Source organism: Dreissena polymorpha, chromosome 4 (assembly GCF_020536995.1).
Source record: "Dreissena polymorpha isolate Duluth1 chromosome 4, UMN_Dpol_1.0, whole genome shotgun sequence".
In the NCBI taxonomy this organism is placed as follows: Eukaryota; Metazoa; Mollusca; class Bivalvia; order Myida; family Dreissenidae; genus Dreissena; species Dreissena polymorpha.
Window position 1 is genome coordinate 79763891 of NC_068358.1, and position 19363 is coordinate 79783253.

The window sequence follows — 19363 nt, forward strand, 5'->3', positions numbered from 1 at the left end:
ATTTCTTACCTTCTTTTAAAGAGCCGGGTCGTGATTGAGTCGCCTCCCCTTATCTCCGTGGTGATAACGTTCAAAAGATTTAGAGCGACGAAAGGTTTAATTGTTTTAATCAATGAATACAATTAGTCGATAGTCAATAAACAAAGGAACCAATTTAATTACATAGAGTTTATTTTTCTAGTAACCAGGATTAATACTGTTGGGTAAGACTGTAGTAGGAAAATAAATTTGATGTAATTTGTTGAATTAATTATATATCCACGCGTAATTAATTAATTAATTTAAAGACTTATCATATAATTGATAAAATGTTATTTAATGAATTTTGAACATAAGCTTAAATCACTCAAATAATACAATCGTTTAATAATATCGTTGTTCTTCTCTTCTTTGTTAAAAAAATAAAAATTATAGCGTCTAGGATATTGCCGGAAAGTTTATTAGATCTAAATATACATGTAGCACAATGTACCGATTAAACAAAATCATTTGGTCCTAACATATTTATCTTAAAAGAGAAAATATTTTACAAAATAGATATTTTATAACATAACCATAAGCAGTTGTTATTTATTGAACCGCAATTTGACACATTTGTTTTAATATCAAATTCCGCCGCTTTGTATTTATGACAGTCGCGCAATTGTTTCGGCAACAGTTTTCGAATTCTACATTTTAGTGCGATACACAATAGTTTCAAATGGGTATTTGACTTCATTACCCGATTGCCTATAGTGTTGCACATGCGGAGGTTCTTTGCACTGGATTCGATAAATGATATATGGTTTAAAACTGTTTTCGTAAGTGCTCTTTATCGTATATGTGTGTTCTTGCATATTTAATCCAAATAAATTGCACGATTTTGGCTGCATCTTGAAAAGCTGTTTTTATGAACAATCCATTTAAACAATACTATTAAAAAAAAATGTTTTTCTGTGTTCATAATGTACATGACTGATAATAGTATTATACTGTAAGTTACATATACTTTAGCGTATGGGACCACCGGTAAAGAGGAGAGATTTGGATTGGCGTGCAGTTTTTCGTATAGCCATAACCGGGCGCTATAAAAAGATTGAATCATTGTACCATGTTCGACACCAAACCATGAATGCCCATTTAAGACACAATTAATTAGTGTGTGTACTTTGAGGTGTATGACTTTTTAAATTATAGATGCAATTTCCAGTTATTTCGTTGTTTTTGAAAGATTTTTGGTTTAGATTTGTCTTGTGTTATGTGCGGGTGTGTTTGTGTGTGTGTGTGTGTCGGGGGTGGGGGGGGGGGTGGCGGTGGGGGTGGGGGGGGGGGTCGGAGTACCCGGGAAAAACCCAACTGGGGTGTGGTAGACACTAACAAAACTCACATGCTGCGGGAACGGGATTTGAACCCGCGTACCAACCACTGCGCTAGCCGGGCAGCCGAATTAAGAAGTTTTAGTGTTTTTCCATAAAATTTCAACGTATATTTTGGTATTGGTTTGTTGTTAATTGATTCGTAATTTTTTTCTGAATCCGTTAAAAAAATGTTTGTATAATATACAAGTTGAACGACACGCAATTTGTTTAATTTGTAATTTCTTGGCAATTGTTTTTCATAGCGATAAAGCAAACCTTAAACATCGACGTTATGGTTTACTTGTAATATGTATAAAACATTCATATTGTTGAGTACGATGAATTTGCTTGTAATACGTAACCAATGATTTTAATTAAGATATATATAGTGGATTTGTCACGACTGGTTATTTTTTTTTTCTTTTTCATAAACTGGTTAATGAATTGTCGATGACATCATTGGAATTAAAAGACATATTTTTAATTTGCACTTAATAATTTATATTCGAGTTTTTTATCATTTAATACACGACAGAACGAGTTAGTTTTTAAGTTTAAGATTTTCAATTTAATAACTTAATCTCTAATTAAATCCGATATTAGTGTATAAAGCAACCGGCCGCATGTTCGTGTGTTTACAGTTAATAGGTCTGTTAAGCCGATTTTGTATTGATTAGAAGTCTATGTGCACTATCATTGAATAATCAGTGGAAGAAGTTGACGCAACCAGACTCGAAATGTTTATACATTTTCACATAGCAATAATTTATATTATTGTTTGTGGCTGTAATGACACAACCGTTAACTGTAACACGACCCAAAACACCGTCTCGTCGCTTTGCAATCTCGTTATTGTGTGGTTGATTTTTATTTTTTAAATTAATTCGAAACATTTGATTGCAGATCATAAAATGAGTAGTACAGTCGGAGCACCCATCGTCAATCCCAAAACCGGACTGGCTTTCCTAAAGTCAACCAGCTTCCGGATTGGTCAGGACAATCAGCTGACAAACCAGCGCATGCGCAGTATTTTCAAAACCGACTATCCCCCGTACGAACAATATGGCCGCACGGAAGGGGCGGAACCACCGCCGTTGTCCGAAGTAATGCATCGCGACCAGAGTTTCTTTAACGAAAGGGAGTCAGAAACGACGAAGTCTTTTGAATACAGACATGTGCCGAAACCCGAAATACAAGGCGCGAGCGGAAAGTTGAGGTTAACTAATTTTAAAATGGACAGAGATCTAAATAAGTTTCACAGCTTTGAGACTGTCCATAATTCGTATTTTACCCCTAAAATGGGAGACACCTACCAGCGCGTTCTAGGGTCTGGAAAGCAGAAGAGTAATATACCCCAGGGGGACAGGGAGAAAGAGTTACAGCCCCTTACAGACTATAGGGACCGGTATAAGGGCCACGATACAACAATCCATAAAACTATACGGGCACCATCCATGCACGAAGGTGAGTTTTATGATGCCAAAAATGATGTTTTTTCCCCCACAAACACTAACATTAAAAACTTGAGTAGATAGGTCGGTCAAACTTGTGTTTATTATGCACGATTTAATTCCTACTTGGTATTTAAAAAATATATATCAAATTCCAATGCAAAATTGCTTACTAGTATTTATCCGTATAACTTAATTTAGTGAATCTAATGAAATGTAGCAAAAATGAACGAAAACCTGGCCAGGAAAAACACAATATACGTCGCCAACCAAAACATTAAGGCTGATCAGACAACAGCTCATGCCTGGCACGTGTTTTTTTTTCTTCTGACCAGGCCGGTGTTGGCTCACCCATGCTACACGCCGTAGAAATATACGTTGAACAGCAACAAATCAATTGTATTATTTGAGACATTTTTTTTAAATAACGATGTGTTTTTAATAAAACATACTTTATTAAGAGTCTATATACGTTTTTAACGGTAAATGAATTAAAGATATCCATTATTGATTTTTTCCGAAGTTACCAATCTATAAAAAGAAAGCAGCAGTAATGGGTATATACAACTTTTTATAATCCCAAATCAATAATGCAATTGGGCATACTTTGTGTGAAATAAAAATCAGTTGATTCAAGTATAGTTTCAAACTTGCATTCTGAGACGATTCGCGTCATGTGAACGGAGGTCGTATGCCATAGCGTAGCTCTAAGGATGCCTGTCCATCGCGCAGTCTGGCCAGGAGCTGCCCTCTCCGCTCATGAGACCAGATCCATGCGTGACTTTATAGCGGACTTATAGCGGACATCTTTTTGCTGCATATGGCACAAGACCCATTTTCGCATGACGCGAGTCAATAATCTGCGTTTTAATTAATGTTGGTATAACTGTAAGCCATGTTGTTTTTAGTGCAAGTATGTGATTTATCAATACAAACTTAAATCATCTTTAATATGATCTTGTATTCCAATGTAAAAGAGCCCCAACTTCGATTATGTTGAAATCGATATCCGGACCAAAACCATTAACGTTATGGGTCGCTAGAGAATGGAGAGCTTCTAAGCAGCGTATCCACATACACGTACTTACACCATTCGGGGATTAATTATGTATTGAAAACAGAAAATGTAAGAGCTGTAAAGACTTCGATCTACAGAGCTTTTGCTGTAGGAATCATCGATTGTCGGATGATGTTTCAGCATCATTTAGAAAGAGAAAAGACGTGTTATTGTCTCAGGGTTTTTAAACGATAAATTAATTAATCAAGAAATTATAAAGAAGGCATTGAAATTCAGAATTGGGAAAAACTCGATGGTTTGTAAATGAACTGAAACTAGGGTTATTTGATACAGATATTACATTACCAAGAATGACACATAGTATGCTGTTATGATGTAAGCCATACAATTTAAACAAGTATAGTGCCGCCAAGGGATTTCACATATTTTCTGTTTATAAAAGTTTAATAAATTCGGCTTTAAAATTTCATTACTTCTGAACAATTCAATTAATTTGCTGTTTGTGATAAAATAACACATATACTATTCATGAACGGCTTTTTTCTTATAGCAATTTTCGATCGTGGTAGCTGTGTTCACTTCATTGCCTATCTTAAGAAATGTACATGCTATGTTCAAACGTCCTATTACATGGCACGTTGGCCAGATTAAGTCATAAAGAAAATCATAAAGAACCAGAGATTAACGGATAACAGCTAATAACAATGTATTTTGTAGATTGTGTAAACAATTCCATATCAGACTTTAAACACACAGACGGAATTTAAAGCGGTTCATTATTCAGACATTTAAATCTTTACTGCATTTGGTAAATAGTACTAAATACCTCATGCAAACCGTGCGATACATCCTGGCCGTGGGTTTAAAGTGACTCGTTCGCAGATTCTTTAAACAAAAATAGTGTATTAATATTTCAAATTGAATCGTGTTCTGAGAAAACTGGGCATAATGCATGTGCGTAAAGTGTCGTTCCAGATTAGCCTGTGCAGTTCGCACAGGCTAATCAGGGACGACTCTTTCCGCCTAAATTGATTTTTTGCTAAGAGGAGACTTCATTTAAACGAAAAATGTCATAAAAGCGGAAAGTGTCGTCCCTGATTAGCCTGTGCGGACTGCAAAGGCTAATCTGGGACGACACTTTACGCACAAGCATTATGCCCAGTTTTATCAGAACGCGACTCAATTATATGATGTCATCCCGCTCTGTAAGCTTCACCGTATACCCGGAGTGTGCACCCAGCCCTCCTAAGTAATTAACTTACTAGACTCACACAGGTTGGGTTTTCAGTTTGTTGTGGTCTTTTAAAGTACGCTGACAACGGGGATCGAACCCTGTTGGCGTAGGCGAGAAGTGCGGTACCCATCAGTAAGCCAACCGGACAGCCCGAAAAAAATATCTTGCCAGAATATATACCGGTACCGTTTTTGACACCTTCATCATACATCAGTGTCTTTGAATAAGAAATACATGAAGTACGAACTAGAGTGTTTATGCTGTCTTTAATCTGTGTACATGTACTTCGAATACTAGTATAGCAAAATATCCATAAGTAAATTAATAATTGCTTTTAGGCATGTTGACTACCTTCCATAAATCATATGTTAATATTCACATGTACGGCTTTAAACGGTGGAATTTGCTGAGCCTTTGTTGCACGAAAATCTGCTGCACGGTGCTATATATTTAAATTTCTCTCATCTATTGTGCGGAATAAAAAATCTACCAGGCTTGACACGTTTGAAGCGTAGGTTTTTTTACGAATCGAGACGATAAGAAATTAACTCCCGCGTTGTTTATATCCTCATGTTTTTGTCCATATTTCATGTTAATGTCGCCTGTTTATTGATGTGGCGGGTTACTCTTTTTGTTATTAGTTGCGATTTTGTAAATGCAGAAATTTATATAGATCAGTGTGGGTACCATGAAAACACTGAAGACTTTTCTGTATCAGTCAACTATAATATCAAACGAACTGACAATATTCGGTGAGGCAATATCATGGCCGTTCGTGCCACTTTTGTTAGTTAATGTAAAAAAGTAATGACAGTTAATTAATATGTCACTTAAGGTAGTGTTTGTCCAACATGTACGTAAGTCTATTACGCAAGGGCTAGTTAATGGACTAATAATAGTTTCTTCATTGATGTAAGTTGATGCCACACTTTTTAGCAAATGTCAGGTATGCAAGTTTATACCATTGATATTCCTCCGACAGGTGGTCCACCCACAATCAAGGGGGATGAGCGATCCACTCACTTTAACACGACCCACATGGACACGTTCCTGGGCCGCTATCAGAAGCCGGTGGCAACCCTGCCTGCGGTAAGTACCTGTCACGTGCGGTAGACACAACAAATGTCACGTGCGGTAGACACAGGAAATGTCATGTGCGTGCAACGTGGAATATTTTTTAGTTAATGGGAGTAATGCAAGTCTATTTCAAAATTGTCAACACATATCTTTTAGAAATGCCGCATGTCACGTTAAGTTAATGCGAAGCATATCACGTCAGGTAGACGCGGTATAAGTCACGTCTTCAAGCGGAAATATATGCTGCAGTTACAAAGAGCTTTACGAGAATCGGTTCTAGTATTAATGAAAGCTTTTCATTAACTTACTTTCTGGCGAAGAACCGATATCTGTTGTCTCAAATCATCTACATAAAGATAACGTAACAGTTGTTTCTTAGTTATGCAAAGTATGCACGAGCATTTGATTTATATTTACAGCCGCCTAGCTATAACGTTCCAACCGGGGATCCAATGAAAGTCATTGAAAGGGAGACAACAATGAACGCCTCATACCAGGTAAGTTAATTCTGATTTACCTCTCATGTAGTATTACAATTTATTTGAACCACTTAATAACACAACATTTCACGACTCAAACGCCTCTATCATAACATTATTGTCAAAATGACGAAGGGATTTTTTTATTGATACTAAGATATATTCATTTGAAGTTTTAAACGCGCTCAATAATTTTGAAAATAGCATTTCTCATTTCATAATACGTTGCACTTTTTTAAATCTCTAGTATTATGCCGAACACTCTGTAGTCTTAATTTTATTACTTTTAAAAGTGCTGCGGTTGTCCCATTTTCACTGACCAAATCAATTCAACACGAGCAATTTATGTACATTAACTGCTACAACGTAACACCAATGACTGATATATTTTGCGGTCGCCGTATTGTTTTGAAATTGTTGGCACAGGCAAATAGTACTCGGTAGTGTGTTGTGATTAATCGGCAGTGTGTTGTGATTAATCGGTATGGAGGATCTACTTAATTACTTTTCAGGCTACGATAAGCAAATCGATATATTACTGCGCTTTTCTCGTGTAGCTATTAAATGTCCTTTTTATTGAGAAGAAATAAATTGAGTTATTCCATCTCTAGTTGGTCCAAATACCAGCTCAATACAATTTATATAACTGGTCGTCTAGATAATTAAGTTGGAAGCGCTGGGCTACAAATTCGATGATCGCGGAATCGATCCCCGGCCCGTACTCATAATTTGTGCGGGGATCGGTCATTCTTCCATCTACCCCTGATTCAAGTAGTGCACTTGACAGCTACTGGCATAACTATGTACACCATTGAAGGAAAGTGTGAGTTGGTAAACTGACCACCGTGATGTGATGGGAATATTTTTGTAAGCGGCGAAAAGTCGAACAAAACACACTAGTGTACTTTTAATGTTTTTGTTACGAAATTTGTTTTTAAGGTAGTACATCTGCAATAGCATACAGGTTTCGTGATAAAAGATACACTGCTTCAGATGAAACATAACTATAAAAATACTCGTTTTGCTTTTCCTTGCGCTTTCAGTCTTGCTACGTTATTAGAGTTTTGATTCACAAAGGCTTTCAATTTGTGACTCTGTTAAGAACTTGGCGGGTCAGACCGAGCGACCGCCGTACAATGCAGAGGACGTGACTCGTGTGCTGAACCAGACAAACTTCAAGCAACAGGACGGTCACTACAAATGGAACGACTACAGGAGCACCGCTACCGATTCTTACCTGCCCTCCGTCATTGCAGGTGAGTTGAAGGCTTGATTAACCGAAACACGGTATGCCTGGAATGTGTTTAAGTATTTTGTTGTACGCTTGAATTAGCGATTTCACGGTTTTTCATTACATCAAAGGCGCTTGTTTCGGCCTATTCCAAGTAAGTTGGACGCTTGATTTTAACGAAAGCGTTGTTATTCATGGCCTCAGAGCCTCGTGTTGACGAACATTACCGATCAGTTCGACGCTTTAGCATCAAAGGCGTATTTTTTAGAATATTCCATGTGAATTTGACGCATGATTTAGCGATATGATTAGAAATATAGGTATCGAACGCAACAACGGTATCATTGTAATTAGGTATGTCATGTTGAATGCCTTCACCAACTTATACATACTACCAATGAAATAGACTTGACAGTTTCTCAATAGACTTGACAGTTTCTCAATAAGCCGAAGCCTTGCGATGCAATCCCTTTAAACTAGATACGGGTTTGAGCGACTCAATTATTTTGTAATGTTGTATGCTTGATCTACATATTAAATTCTCATCATTCTTGCTTGGCAGTTGAGCGTTTCAAGCCGGACAAGCACCGGAACCACAGCGACTTCCCGGAAGGAGATCTTGACGGCGCGCGAGTCAGCGAGAGGGTCAACTTGACCACCAGCAGGTTCTACCATGGCAACGTAAGCATACACATTTTATTATGTTTTATAGAAATATTGATTTTTTTAAACGGAAAACTTAGTTTGAAAGGTTCAATATTTTATAGGTCACAATTCGTGAAGAGTATATAATTAATTTGAACAAATATCGTGAACAAGTAGTTGAATCCAACAGTGTTTCGTCCAGTTCAATATGAATCGTCAAAACAAATTTGTCCGTGTGCTGTTTTTTAATTCACACGTTTTATACCTGGTCGAAGAGTATTTTGCCAGTTCTTAGTCAGTTTGTTAACTGCCCTAAAATAACTAACGGCAGCTACTAAATGAACAGTATTTCCTGCCTCAATAGCCTCCGCGGGGTATCCACAACCACATCATTTCCGGTGCGAACCTGCGCACGAAGAGCAACGTGTGGTTTGGTGAGCCGCCGTTAGGAGGCGCTTTCTACAACACGACCAACAGTCGGGCGTTTCCGGCAAAATCTTTACCGTACTCATACAATCGGTCGAGTTTCCACAAGGAGAGCGACATTCCGTTAAACTATTATGGCGGTAAATTGAGCCTTTTTTATTCGTATAAATAACCACATTTAAGAAAGAAGGCACGTACTAAGAATAAAAAGCATTAAAATAATTAAAAACAAAACAAAAACATCTTAGTCCACCTAAGCGATCATTCTCACGTTAATAAAATAATAATAATAATAATAATAATAACACTGATAATACTATCCTTTATCTCTCACACAAAACCACGTGAAGCTAAGGTTGAATGTTACAAGAAATTTCATTGGTGAATATTGTAAGTTGAGAAACAGCTTAAGAACAAATATTTTCCATGCTCAATACTCTGCTACAGATGGTCAAGTTGACAAATCACTTATTTATTCGCTGCACCTGTGTGTTTCTTTTTTTTTGTAAATATTCATATCTCTCATTCGCTGGATCATCTTATTCAATACATGTTCAACACATGCACATTGCTCTTTCACATCTAATTCCTACACGAAAACTTTTATATTCATTATAATCGGTACTTGGGTGTATTCACTCATAAATGTCTGTGTCACAGAATTGCTGTCGAGCAATATACAAACGGTTTTGCAATCTAACCTGGTTGCTTCCACTACAAATGACCTATTTTCACTTCCGATTTCCGACAGGTGGCGAGCGGAACAACACGACGGCATTTAGCGACTACCAGGACCCGCGCCAGGTTCGAACCGCGCCTAACCCAGTCGCCATTGATAACGTAAGTGCACTTTCAAGCGTTCAAGCATGGGCGTTTTGTATGGATAAACCATGAATACAGTATTGCGTATTAAGAAAATATTAAAGGATGTACTCTCATATTGTTACAACGGCAATTTTCAAGTTCGACGGGGTTAAAACAAGAGTCACAATCACTGCATAAAATATCAAAGCGCTGAAGACACCGCAGTTGTTCGCTCTTTGAATGTATTTAATATTACAGTCACAGGACATGAAGATCGACTTTTTAACGTAGTCCGTCTGTAAAATCACGCCTCTTATTCGGGAATTCATGTATTGGCTGACCTGCTCGTGTGACCTTTAAAGAGAGAGGTTTTACGCGAATTAAACGTAACACGCATTGGACTATTTTCATCATGGAAAAAATGTTCTGTAAATTTTACTCCTCTGCGCCGCGAACTCTCTCTCGGCAGGGATGAGGGTTGAGTGTGATTTGGTGAATCGTAGTACCCTGCACACCGATTTTCAAAACACCAGTATTAACCTTATTTGTTCTTGCGAAAACTAAACAAACAAGTACAAGTAAGGCGAGTTACTCAGAAATAAAAAGACTGATAAGTTAAGATCATACGGTGTCGACGTAGTTCATAGATTCGTATTAATTGCAATGAAGAGAAATGTAAGCCGTTTGTTACAATTGTCGCTGTCTGCAGGAATAAATATGCACCCATTACACATTCATAATCCACCGGTGGTTGGCGTGTGACTATGATATTAATTAGTGAAAACATCATTTTGAATGATAAATAATCATATTATAACGAAAAATAAACTTTTCTGAAAAACATATTTCACTATACATGTATATATATTGTGTATATACGCAGTTGAAAGTCCAATATCACAGTGTAATACTTGGACACAAACATACGTTTTGATTACGGGTCGTAACGTTGTTGAAATGTGTTTTGTGTGTTTTCAGCTAAAGAAATCACACATCCTTCCTCCTATTTCGAATCTGCGGAACTTTAGTACCACCCACAACGACACGTTCTATCCGAAGAATGCCGAACGTTATTCGTACGACGCCGGACGACTTCAGAAGAGTTCGGTTCCACTCGGAACACTGGCGGCCGTTGCCGATTAAATGCTTAAGCTTTATTTAGATAATTGGTTGATGTGTTGCATCGGAAAGACTTACCAATGAAGTAATTATGAACAATTGTGTGTGGCGGGAGTAACATGCATATTTTGTAATAAATCTATTTATTTTAACTTTTATATTTAGTACAATATCTTTATACTTTACTTATATCCGATAAAGGTAAACACATACATGATATGTACTACATACGGAATATAACGCTAATCAATTGTTCCATGTGTTTGTATCAGTCGAGTGGCTTGTGTGATGACGTATCTCACCAGAGGCGGAGCCTCGAGTGTAATACAAACTAGCGCAAGCCACGAGACTGATACAAAAAAAAATTTACTTGCGTTATATGTCTTTTATTATATACAACTTTGAATCATTTAAGTTGAAAAAAAATGAGTTTAAGCGTTCATAATTAACCAAGAATGCTCTTATAATTTTCTGCATTCAAAGTGACGTCAGTGAAAGTAGGCCGGCTAGTATGGTAATACGGAATTGGAAAACTAGCGAGTAGCATAATACGGGAATAACTTCTGTGCAGTTGTATTTTACCGATTGATAAAACTTGTATTTTTTGGTCCATAAAGCAGGTATTTAATAATGCCTTTTTATCACACTCAGTCACATTCTTTACGTTGAATAAGTGCTTAAAACTTTGCGATCAATAATATTGTTATGTCATGGAAATTGGTAACATTCTTGTTAAAATGAACATGGAAATTTTTTTACAAGAACGTACGCAGACCATTTTGAAAGCACGTGTTATTTTATTTTTGGTTTTGCATACTACCAAATCTTCTCCTTTTGCAAATTTTAATAAAATATTTCTATTAATATATTTTTAAACTGTTTTTGTAGACACATAAAACCATTTTAGTATGAACATTATTTTTTTACATATCCTTTCCTATTGTTGTACTAGTGCATATATTGTTTGATGTGCTGTTTAATAATGAGTGTGGAATTAATTATCAGTACTTAATTATTTAATCCGTTTATTCAGAGGGATCATGCATTGAAAATTGATTTTCTTAATACCCCCGTTACAACGGACTCGCGTCCTTACTGCGTCCTTAGGGCGATCTAGGTCGCAGAACGCCATAAACCAGGACGCTGGTGTGGCGGGAAGGCAAAAAACAGCATTTTTACCGAAAAAGGCATTGGCATCCTTACTACGACAATAAGAAATTTCCAGAAACACAGTCTTAGGTCGCTGTAAGGACGCAAGTCCGGTGTGACGGGGCTATAATATGAACACTTTGGTTTTAAATTAGACTACAGGATTTTGTTGATACCGTACACAATATATTATAGTTAAGAAGTGATCAGGGAAATCAAAACATGGTTTCTATAAAATTGAATTTTCTATGATCACGAGTGGATTTGGAAATAAATTGTATACCCACCGAAGTCCAACACGTAATGAATTTGTTATAAATGATTGCACAGCATATTATTATAAACACATGAAACATGTTTAAGAAAGACCACCCCTTAATGTTATTTTACGAACTTGTGCAGCCTCAAAACAGACAAGCATCATATTTAACGTATTAAAGATAGTAAACTAAAGAAATGTGTTATTTATGTTGTATGGTCAAATTTAAACAAAATGACCAAAATTGTACAAACGTTCAGTAGAATGACATAAAAAAGTAATAACATATTGTGACTACGTTTTAATCAGAAGGCGTTTATTTCAAGAAAATAATATAGGGAAAACAAATGCATAATAACGCTAAATGTGCGGGATACAATGCGAAACAAAGGCGTAATAATGCCAAATGAAAGGTGAAATAACAAGTAATAAAGGAATAAAACTGCGGATACTGGCACAATAACACTAAATAAATGCATATTAATGAATTGTAAAATATATATAAACAAGAGATGTGTTTGTCAGAAACACAATGCCCCCTATTGCGCCGCTTTGAAGCCATACATTTGACCTTGAACGATGACCTTGACCTTTAGCCACTCAAAACGTGCAGCTCCATGAGATACACATGCAAGCCAAATATCAAGTTGCTATGTTTAATATTAAAAAAAGTTTTGACCAAACTTTAACGAAGGTTAAAGTTTTAGGAAAGAAAAAACAATGATGTTTGACCTTTGACCTTGATCTTGACTTCTCACCGACTCAAAATGTGCAGCTCTATGAGATACACATGCATGCCAAATATGAAGTTGCTATCTTCAATATTGCAAAAGATATAAAAGTTTAACCTAGGTTAAAGTTTTGTGACACACACATACAATGACACAATGACAGACAGACAGAAAGGCCAAAAACAATATACCCCCGATCTTTCGATCCGGGGGCATAAAAACTGATTGTATAACTTTTGTAAGAAGTATGTTTGCCTGCCAAATCCAAGTGATAGCTAATTGATAATTAGAATCATAAGATGTTTTCGGAGAGTGTAACTTAAATAAAAAATGAATATTAACTATAACTAAAATCCATTAATCTTTATTGCATGTATTAATAATTGTCCACATCCGAAGCCATTGTGCCTCTTTTACTTAAAAGCCTTTTAGTGCATTGATATAAATTGTCGGCTAGAGAAAGTGCATGTTATGGGATTGCAATCCACCTATTTTTGTTGATACAACAATTAGCTGAATGAAATGTCTCTTCTAGCATGAGTGGGGTGGGTATGCCTCGATTTTGTAATAAAAAAAATAGGTATCAAGGCTCCTTTAAGGTGTTTTTGGCTTGAGTTTTCTTCATCGACTTCTTATTATGTTGTGCATTATTTTTCAGGGAACCTTCCTTTTATCCTTTTCTCTTGCTTTTTGGACTCATTTTTAAGCGAACTATTTACGCAACATTCTCTTCACCCTTTTTTATCTGATCAAGATATAATTTTGCAGCAAGTTGTTCAAGTAATACTTTACTTTTTTTCAGCGCACGTTGCGAGGTTCTTTCCTCTGTTTGCGGGTCTCTTTCCTCTATTTCTTCATAAAGCTCTCTGTTGGAAGTGTTTGTTTCTTCAAGCTGTTTTCTGATTGTAATTGGCAAGATCTTTTTCAGCAAGCTTATCATGTTCACCATCACAGTAGTTACTGTTTCACCCATGACTCTTTGTGATGCCATCAACAATGTGATGTTGTATCGGATTTCGTCAATTTTCCCAGCCAGCGTCTTGTTCAGTTCCGATATTCTGTCACTGTTTGATCGGATATCTGCCATCTCTTCGTTAGATGCGTCATTCGTCCGATGGGCGACCTTACGGACAATGTTATTTACAAATTTCTTTAGAAGCCCTAATGACTGTTTGATATTTACCAAGTCTTCAACGATGGATACGCCGGCACTTTTTCTCGGTGAGTTTTTGCTTACGGCCAGTTTGACATCCGTCGATTTTTTGCTCATCTGAACCTTCGAGCAGCTACCGCTGGCACCGATGCATCTGAAAAAATGAAATAACACTGCTAGACACAGGGGCTTTGCTCACATTTCATCTTATATATATATTATTCCAACGACTATGACATCTGACCAGAATGGGCCTTGATTGCACACCGTTTTAGTAACGGTCTAAGGGTTTTTGCAGGGAAAGTTTCAGAGGAGTATCATGCAAGTTTATATGCTGGTCTTATCCAATAAAAAATCAGTTAATTTAAGCCGCTACCATTAAAAAAAAATTCGAATGATTTTGGTCCCATTACCTCAACTGAACAAGCAGAGTTTTCATTATGTTAAATGGTGAATACATTAAATCATTACGAAACTTCACTGAATAACGCAAACATAATATAAGAAGACACAATGATAACCCTGCATGCATCTTTAATATGAACTTTTAAAAGCAACTTTTCAATAAATGAAAGTTATATTTAGGCCTACCTGAAATGCCGTTGCACTTAATACGAAATTCGCATAGCAATAGAAATCCAGAACTACAGTACACAATGTTTTTTCTTTCTTCTGTCCATGGTTTATATTAAGTATAACACATACTTTTTTATGGCATTCAAACCATCTCAACTACTATCAAATAGCTGAAAGACTAATCAGAATGATTGATTTATCGCTTTGATGTTTCCGATTATGTATCAATCATTTAAACACAATCTACAATATTTTATTAAATTTGTTGAGGCAATCTTAACCTTTTAATGAAAAAATGCAACCACATCACATCGCTTGTCCATAATAGAAATGTGTCAAATACATAACACTATATATTCTACAGAGAACACAGACAATTATTTCCAAACTGGTTGCACACAAAGTTACTTTATTTAGGATCATTGAAGTGGTAACTAGCGGGTTAATGTAAATAAAGCATTAGAAGGGTTTATGCAAGAATTTAAAGTTGTTTTAGTAAAGATCGCGGATTTTAGTTGCCATCAATTATACATTCAGGACATTCTCTTTAAGGTGGGTATTGACTATTGCGTAGAAGAATATGTAAATTGTGACCATGACGCTAAACTCCGCCATGAAGGTCCCAAGCCCGCGTTGACAAAAAAGGGTTGGACGTAGGGCTAGCTACCCTACCCTGTTGAAACCATATTGCTACAGAAACGCCAAACAGAATAACAGCAGACATCACTGACCCGGGTGAAGGTGGACCTCCAGCTAGAGGGCGAATGACGCCAGACGGTCAAAGCTAGTGTCAACTGGAAGCCATCAGGCCTAAGATCATAATCTCCACCAGGACCACAACCACCATTTGTACATGGAACGCCCGAACCATGTACAATAACGGACAGCAAAAGTGGCCACAGAGATGAGGAAGTTCAACCTCACCATCTTAGGAATCAGTAAATCAAGATGAACTGGCTCTTGGCAGAAGCGACTGACTTACGTTGAGTTACTGTTTTTCTCGGAGCATAAGCAGGAGAAAGCAGCACACACTCAGGGAGTAGCCCTGATGCTTTCCAAGTCGGGACAGACAGTGCTTATCCGTAAGAAGGCGCACGGACCATGGATCATGGCAGCTTCTTTTCTTACAAAGAAGAAGATGATCAATGTGGACATAATCCAGTGCTACGCCCCGACAAACGACAGTGAAGAGGAAGAGAAGGACAACTTTTACAACAGACTGTCAACCATCATACAAGACAGACCAAAGAGAAACAATATCATTCTGTTGGATGACTTCAATGCCAAGATGGGCTGTCACAACCGATGATATGAGGGGACCATGACGAAGCGAGGTTTAGGAGAGATGAACGACAACGAGGTGATATTTGCCGACCTGTGCACCGCAAATAACCTGGTCATCAGATGAAGTGTTTTCCATCACAGAAGGATACACAAGGCAACTTGGGTGTAATCAGAGTTGTCGACGGAGAACCAAATCGACCGCCTGTGCATCGCAAGGAAGTTTCGTCGCTCTCTTCAGATTGTACGTGTCAAGCGAGGAGCAGAGCGGACCATTATCTCCTTGTCACCCGATTGAATCTTAAGCTGAAGAAGAGTAAGACAGAAGTCCGAGCCAACGCCAACGTTACAATACTGCTATGCTGAAAGACACCCGAATGCATGAAGAGTTCTAGGTCACTCTCTCCAACAAGTTCCAGGTCTTAGAGGGGCTGCTTGAAGAAGAGACAATAGAGCAGAAGTGGCAGAAAGTAGCAGTGACCTCAACATGCCAAGAAGAACAAGACTCTAAATCTTACACCCACAAGGAGAGGATATCAGCAGAGACGCTTCAAAAATTACAGAAAGACGAGAAAAAGGCAAGTGTGAAACACGAGCTGCAAAAGTGAAAGCACAGAAAGACCACACCGAAGCAAATAGGAGCATCAAGCGAAGTATTAGAGCAGACAAGCAAAACTATCTTTAGACGCTTGCAACCGAGGTGGAAGAGGCAGCCTATCAGAATAGAACTAAGGATCTGAACTTCATCACCAAGAGATAAGCAGGATGGTTTGCCAAGCCGAAGAGGTAAGTAAGGGACAAACATGGAGGAAGTAGTAACATATGACGAAGGGCAGAAGAAGAGGTGAATTGAGCACTTCCAGGGGCTTCTCAACAGGCCAGCTCGTGCTAAAACCACTGGAGATTCCGCCACCTACAAGCGATTTACCAATTAAGTGTTGCGCTCCCACGAAGAAAAAGATCAGCAGCACCATCGAGCAATTGAAGAACGGCAAATCTGCAGGACATTACAGCATACCCACAGAAGCGCTTATGGCTGACTTCGAGACCAGGCGGTGTGGAGCTACTTTAACTTCTCTTCAGATAGATAATGGAAGAAGAAATTCAATCGGAGTGGAAGATAGATACTCGAGTTAGGCAAGGCTGCTTACTCTCACATTTTCTGTTCCTGCTGGCCATAGACTAGGTCATGATGACCTCAACGGGCCAGAAGCGGAATGTTATCCAGTGGACACTGAAGAAACAGTTATAAGACCTTGACTTTGCCGATGATCTGGTTCTTTTCTCCCACACCCAACAACAGATGCAGGAAAATATAAACATGGTAGCGGAAAACTCAGCTAGACTGAGACTCAACATCAACAGAGGGAATAGCAAGGTGTTCAAGACCAAACTCATCCAATCACATCCCCATCGCAGTCAAAGGCGAGGCGCTGGAAGAGGCGGGCAGCTTGACCTATCTCGGCAGTATTCTAGACAACCATGGAGGAACTGATGCAGATGTTTGAAGCCACATAGGTAAAGCACGAGCAGTTAAAGCACGAGCAGCCTTCAATCAGCTGAAGAACATCAGGAGGCGCCAGCACAATTGGCATCACCGCAGGAATTAGGCTCTTCAATACCATTGTGAAGCCGATACTCCTCTACGGAGCAAAGACCTGGAGAACCATTGTTACCACCATAAAAAAAATACAGGACACCTGTCTCAGGAAAATCCTCAAGATCAGCTGACCGGACAAGATCTCCAACGAAGAATTATGGAGAAGAACAAAGCAGCAGCCAGTTAAAGAAGACATCCTTCAAAGACGTTTGCAGTGGATAGTCCACAACCTTCGCAACCTGCGTCCAATATGACAATCTCTCACCTGAAACACCCAACGGAAAAGGTAGAGATCGAGGCATAAAAACACTTGGCGCCAAGACCTGGCTGCAGATGTTCGTCAGATGGGCAAAACATGGGGGCAGCTGGAGAGACCCACAATTTTTTATACATTCCTTTTTTCATCCAAATTATGTTTGGTTTATCTTTGCAGATGTTCACAATCTAAAAACAGTTGATTGATATACATAAAATCTACGTTCATTAACCTAGTGACCTTGTTTCTGAACCAGTTTCAAACTCGGCAGATATCCTTCGTCTCAAATGTTCTTACCAAATTTCATAAAGAGTTTACTACAAATGTGATGTCTAGAATGTTAACAAGGTTTTATTAAAACATATTAGGAAAACTGCTCCCTTCCCTGCTGGCCATGTTTTCCAACAGACTGGAGCTATTTACTTACTTGGCCCTGGTATCATAAGAACAACATTAATATTGTGACCAAATTTCTTGAAGATTACACTCAACTGTGAGTTTTTTTTCTAAAACCATATAAGGAAAACTGCTCCTACCCTAGTTTTCCATGTTTTCTGTGAAACAGAACCATTTAAAAACTCAGCGTATATATAATTAGAACAAAGGCTCTGACAATTTTAATAAAGAATTTATTATAAACGCGACTTCTAGAGTGTAAATACGGCTTGGATAAATCCTTATAATGAAAACTTATCACTATAAACCAGAACCCGTTTCAAACTATGAGATATCACTCGGACGAATCTTCTGAACACGTTTCATTAAGATCAGATAATACATGGCCTCTATAGCAATAACAAGCACATGTTGAAGACTAGTGATGGACCATGCATGAGGGAGAAAAGGCAAACACAAAAGCCCAACATGAGTATGTTGTGATGAGGTTAGCTTAAAATAAACATAATTCCCAAGATACCCGTAGCCAAACGTTATTTCTTAATGATAATCTACACTTGAAGGTCATACAGATGTGAACGTCTGAGCAATATCCACCCAATAAAGGAAAACTGACCAGCCTCCTGATGGCCATGTTTTCGAACAAACCTGAACCATTTTCGAACTCAGGCAAGATATCATTAGAACAAACATTATAAGGACGAATCTTCCGACAATGTTTCATGAAGATCGTAATAATGTGGCATCTATAGTGTTAACAAGATAAATGTTGACTTCGGAGAAGTATCAGGGCAGACTTTGAAAAGTGTAAGGCAAGAATTGCAAAGGTAACATGAAAGATTAATATAAATTTAAGAAAAGTATCAGGAAAATAATACCAAAGTATTAGGGCAGAAACATGGAATTATCAATGAAGTATTTCAAGCAATATCATTGGCCACTATGCCAATCAAAAAACCTTTTTTTCCGTCTGCTACTCTCGCCATCCAGATCGTTTTCAAAATCCAAATCTTCATTAGTTTCCGACTTAGTCATGCTGCCCAATGAGCGCTTAGGAGGACTTGCTGGAGTTGGGTTAGGGGCGTTATTGGAATGAGCAGAAGAGGGCACCACTGCTGGAGTCTGAAAATGTAACATGAAT

General features: G+C 37.9%; 2 protein-coding genes across 3 annotated transcripts in view; one reads left to right on the forward strand and one right to left on the reverse strand.

The window, feature by feature from the left end:
- The first annotated feature begins 29 nt into the window (after positions 1 to 29).
- On the forward strand, positions 30 to 10973 carry LOC127876223 (testis-expressed protein 45-like). The gene is made up of 9 exons (XM_052421275.1): positions 30 to 203; positions 2241 to 2801; positions 6023 to 6129; positions 6537 to 6614; positions 7699 to 7852; positions 8390 to 8508; positions 8837 to 9038; positions 9650 to 9738; positions 10681 to 10973. Exons 2-9 carry the CDS (start codon positions 2249 to 2251, stop codon positions 10843 to 10845), a joined length of 1467 nt encoding a protein of 488 aa, XP_052277235.1. The 5' UTR covers positions 30 to 203; positions 2241 to 2248; the 3' UTR covers positions 10846 to 10973.
- A 1551-nt stretch (positions 10974 to 12524) lies between these two features.
- LOC127876222 (uncharacterized) overlaps positions 12525 to 19363 on the reverse strand; it is a 44019-nt gene continuing 37180 nt past the window's right edge. For both annotated transcript variants that reach the window (XM_052421274.1, XM_052421273.1), the window contains exons 13-14: positions 19181 to 19344; positions 12525 to 14267 (exon numbers count right to left, since the gene is read on the reverse strand). In XM_052421274.1, the coding sequence (XP_052277234.1) occupies positions 13676 to 14267; positions 19181 to 19344 (756 nt within the window). In that variant the 3' untranslated portion in view covers positions 12525 to 13675. The remainder of the gene's footprint in view (positions 14268 to 19180; positions 19345 to 19363) is intronic.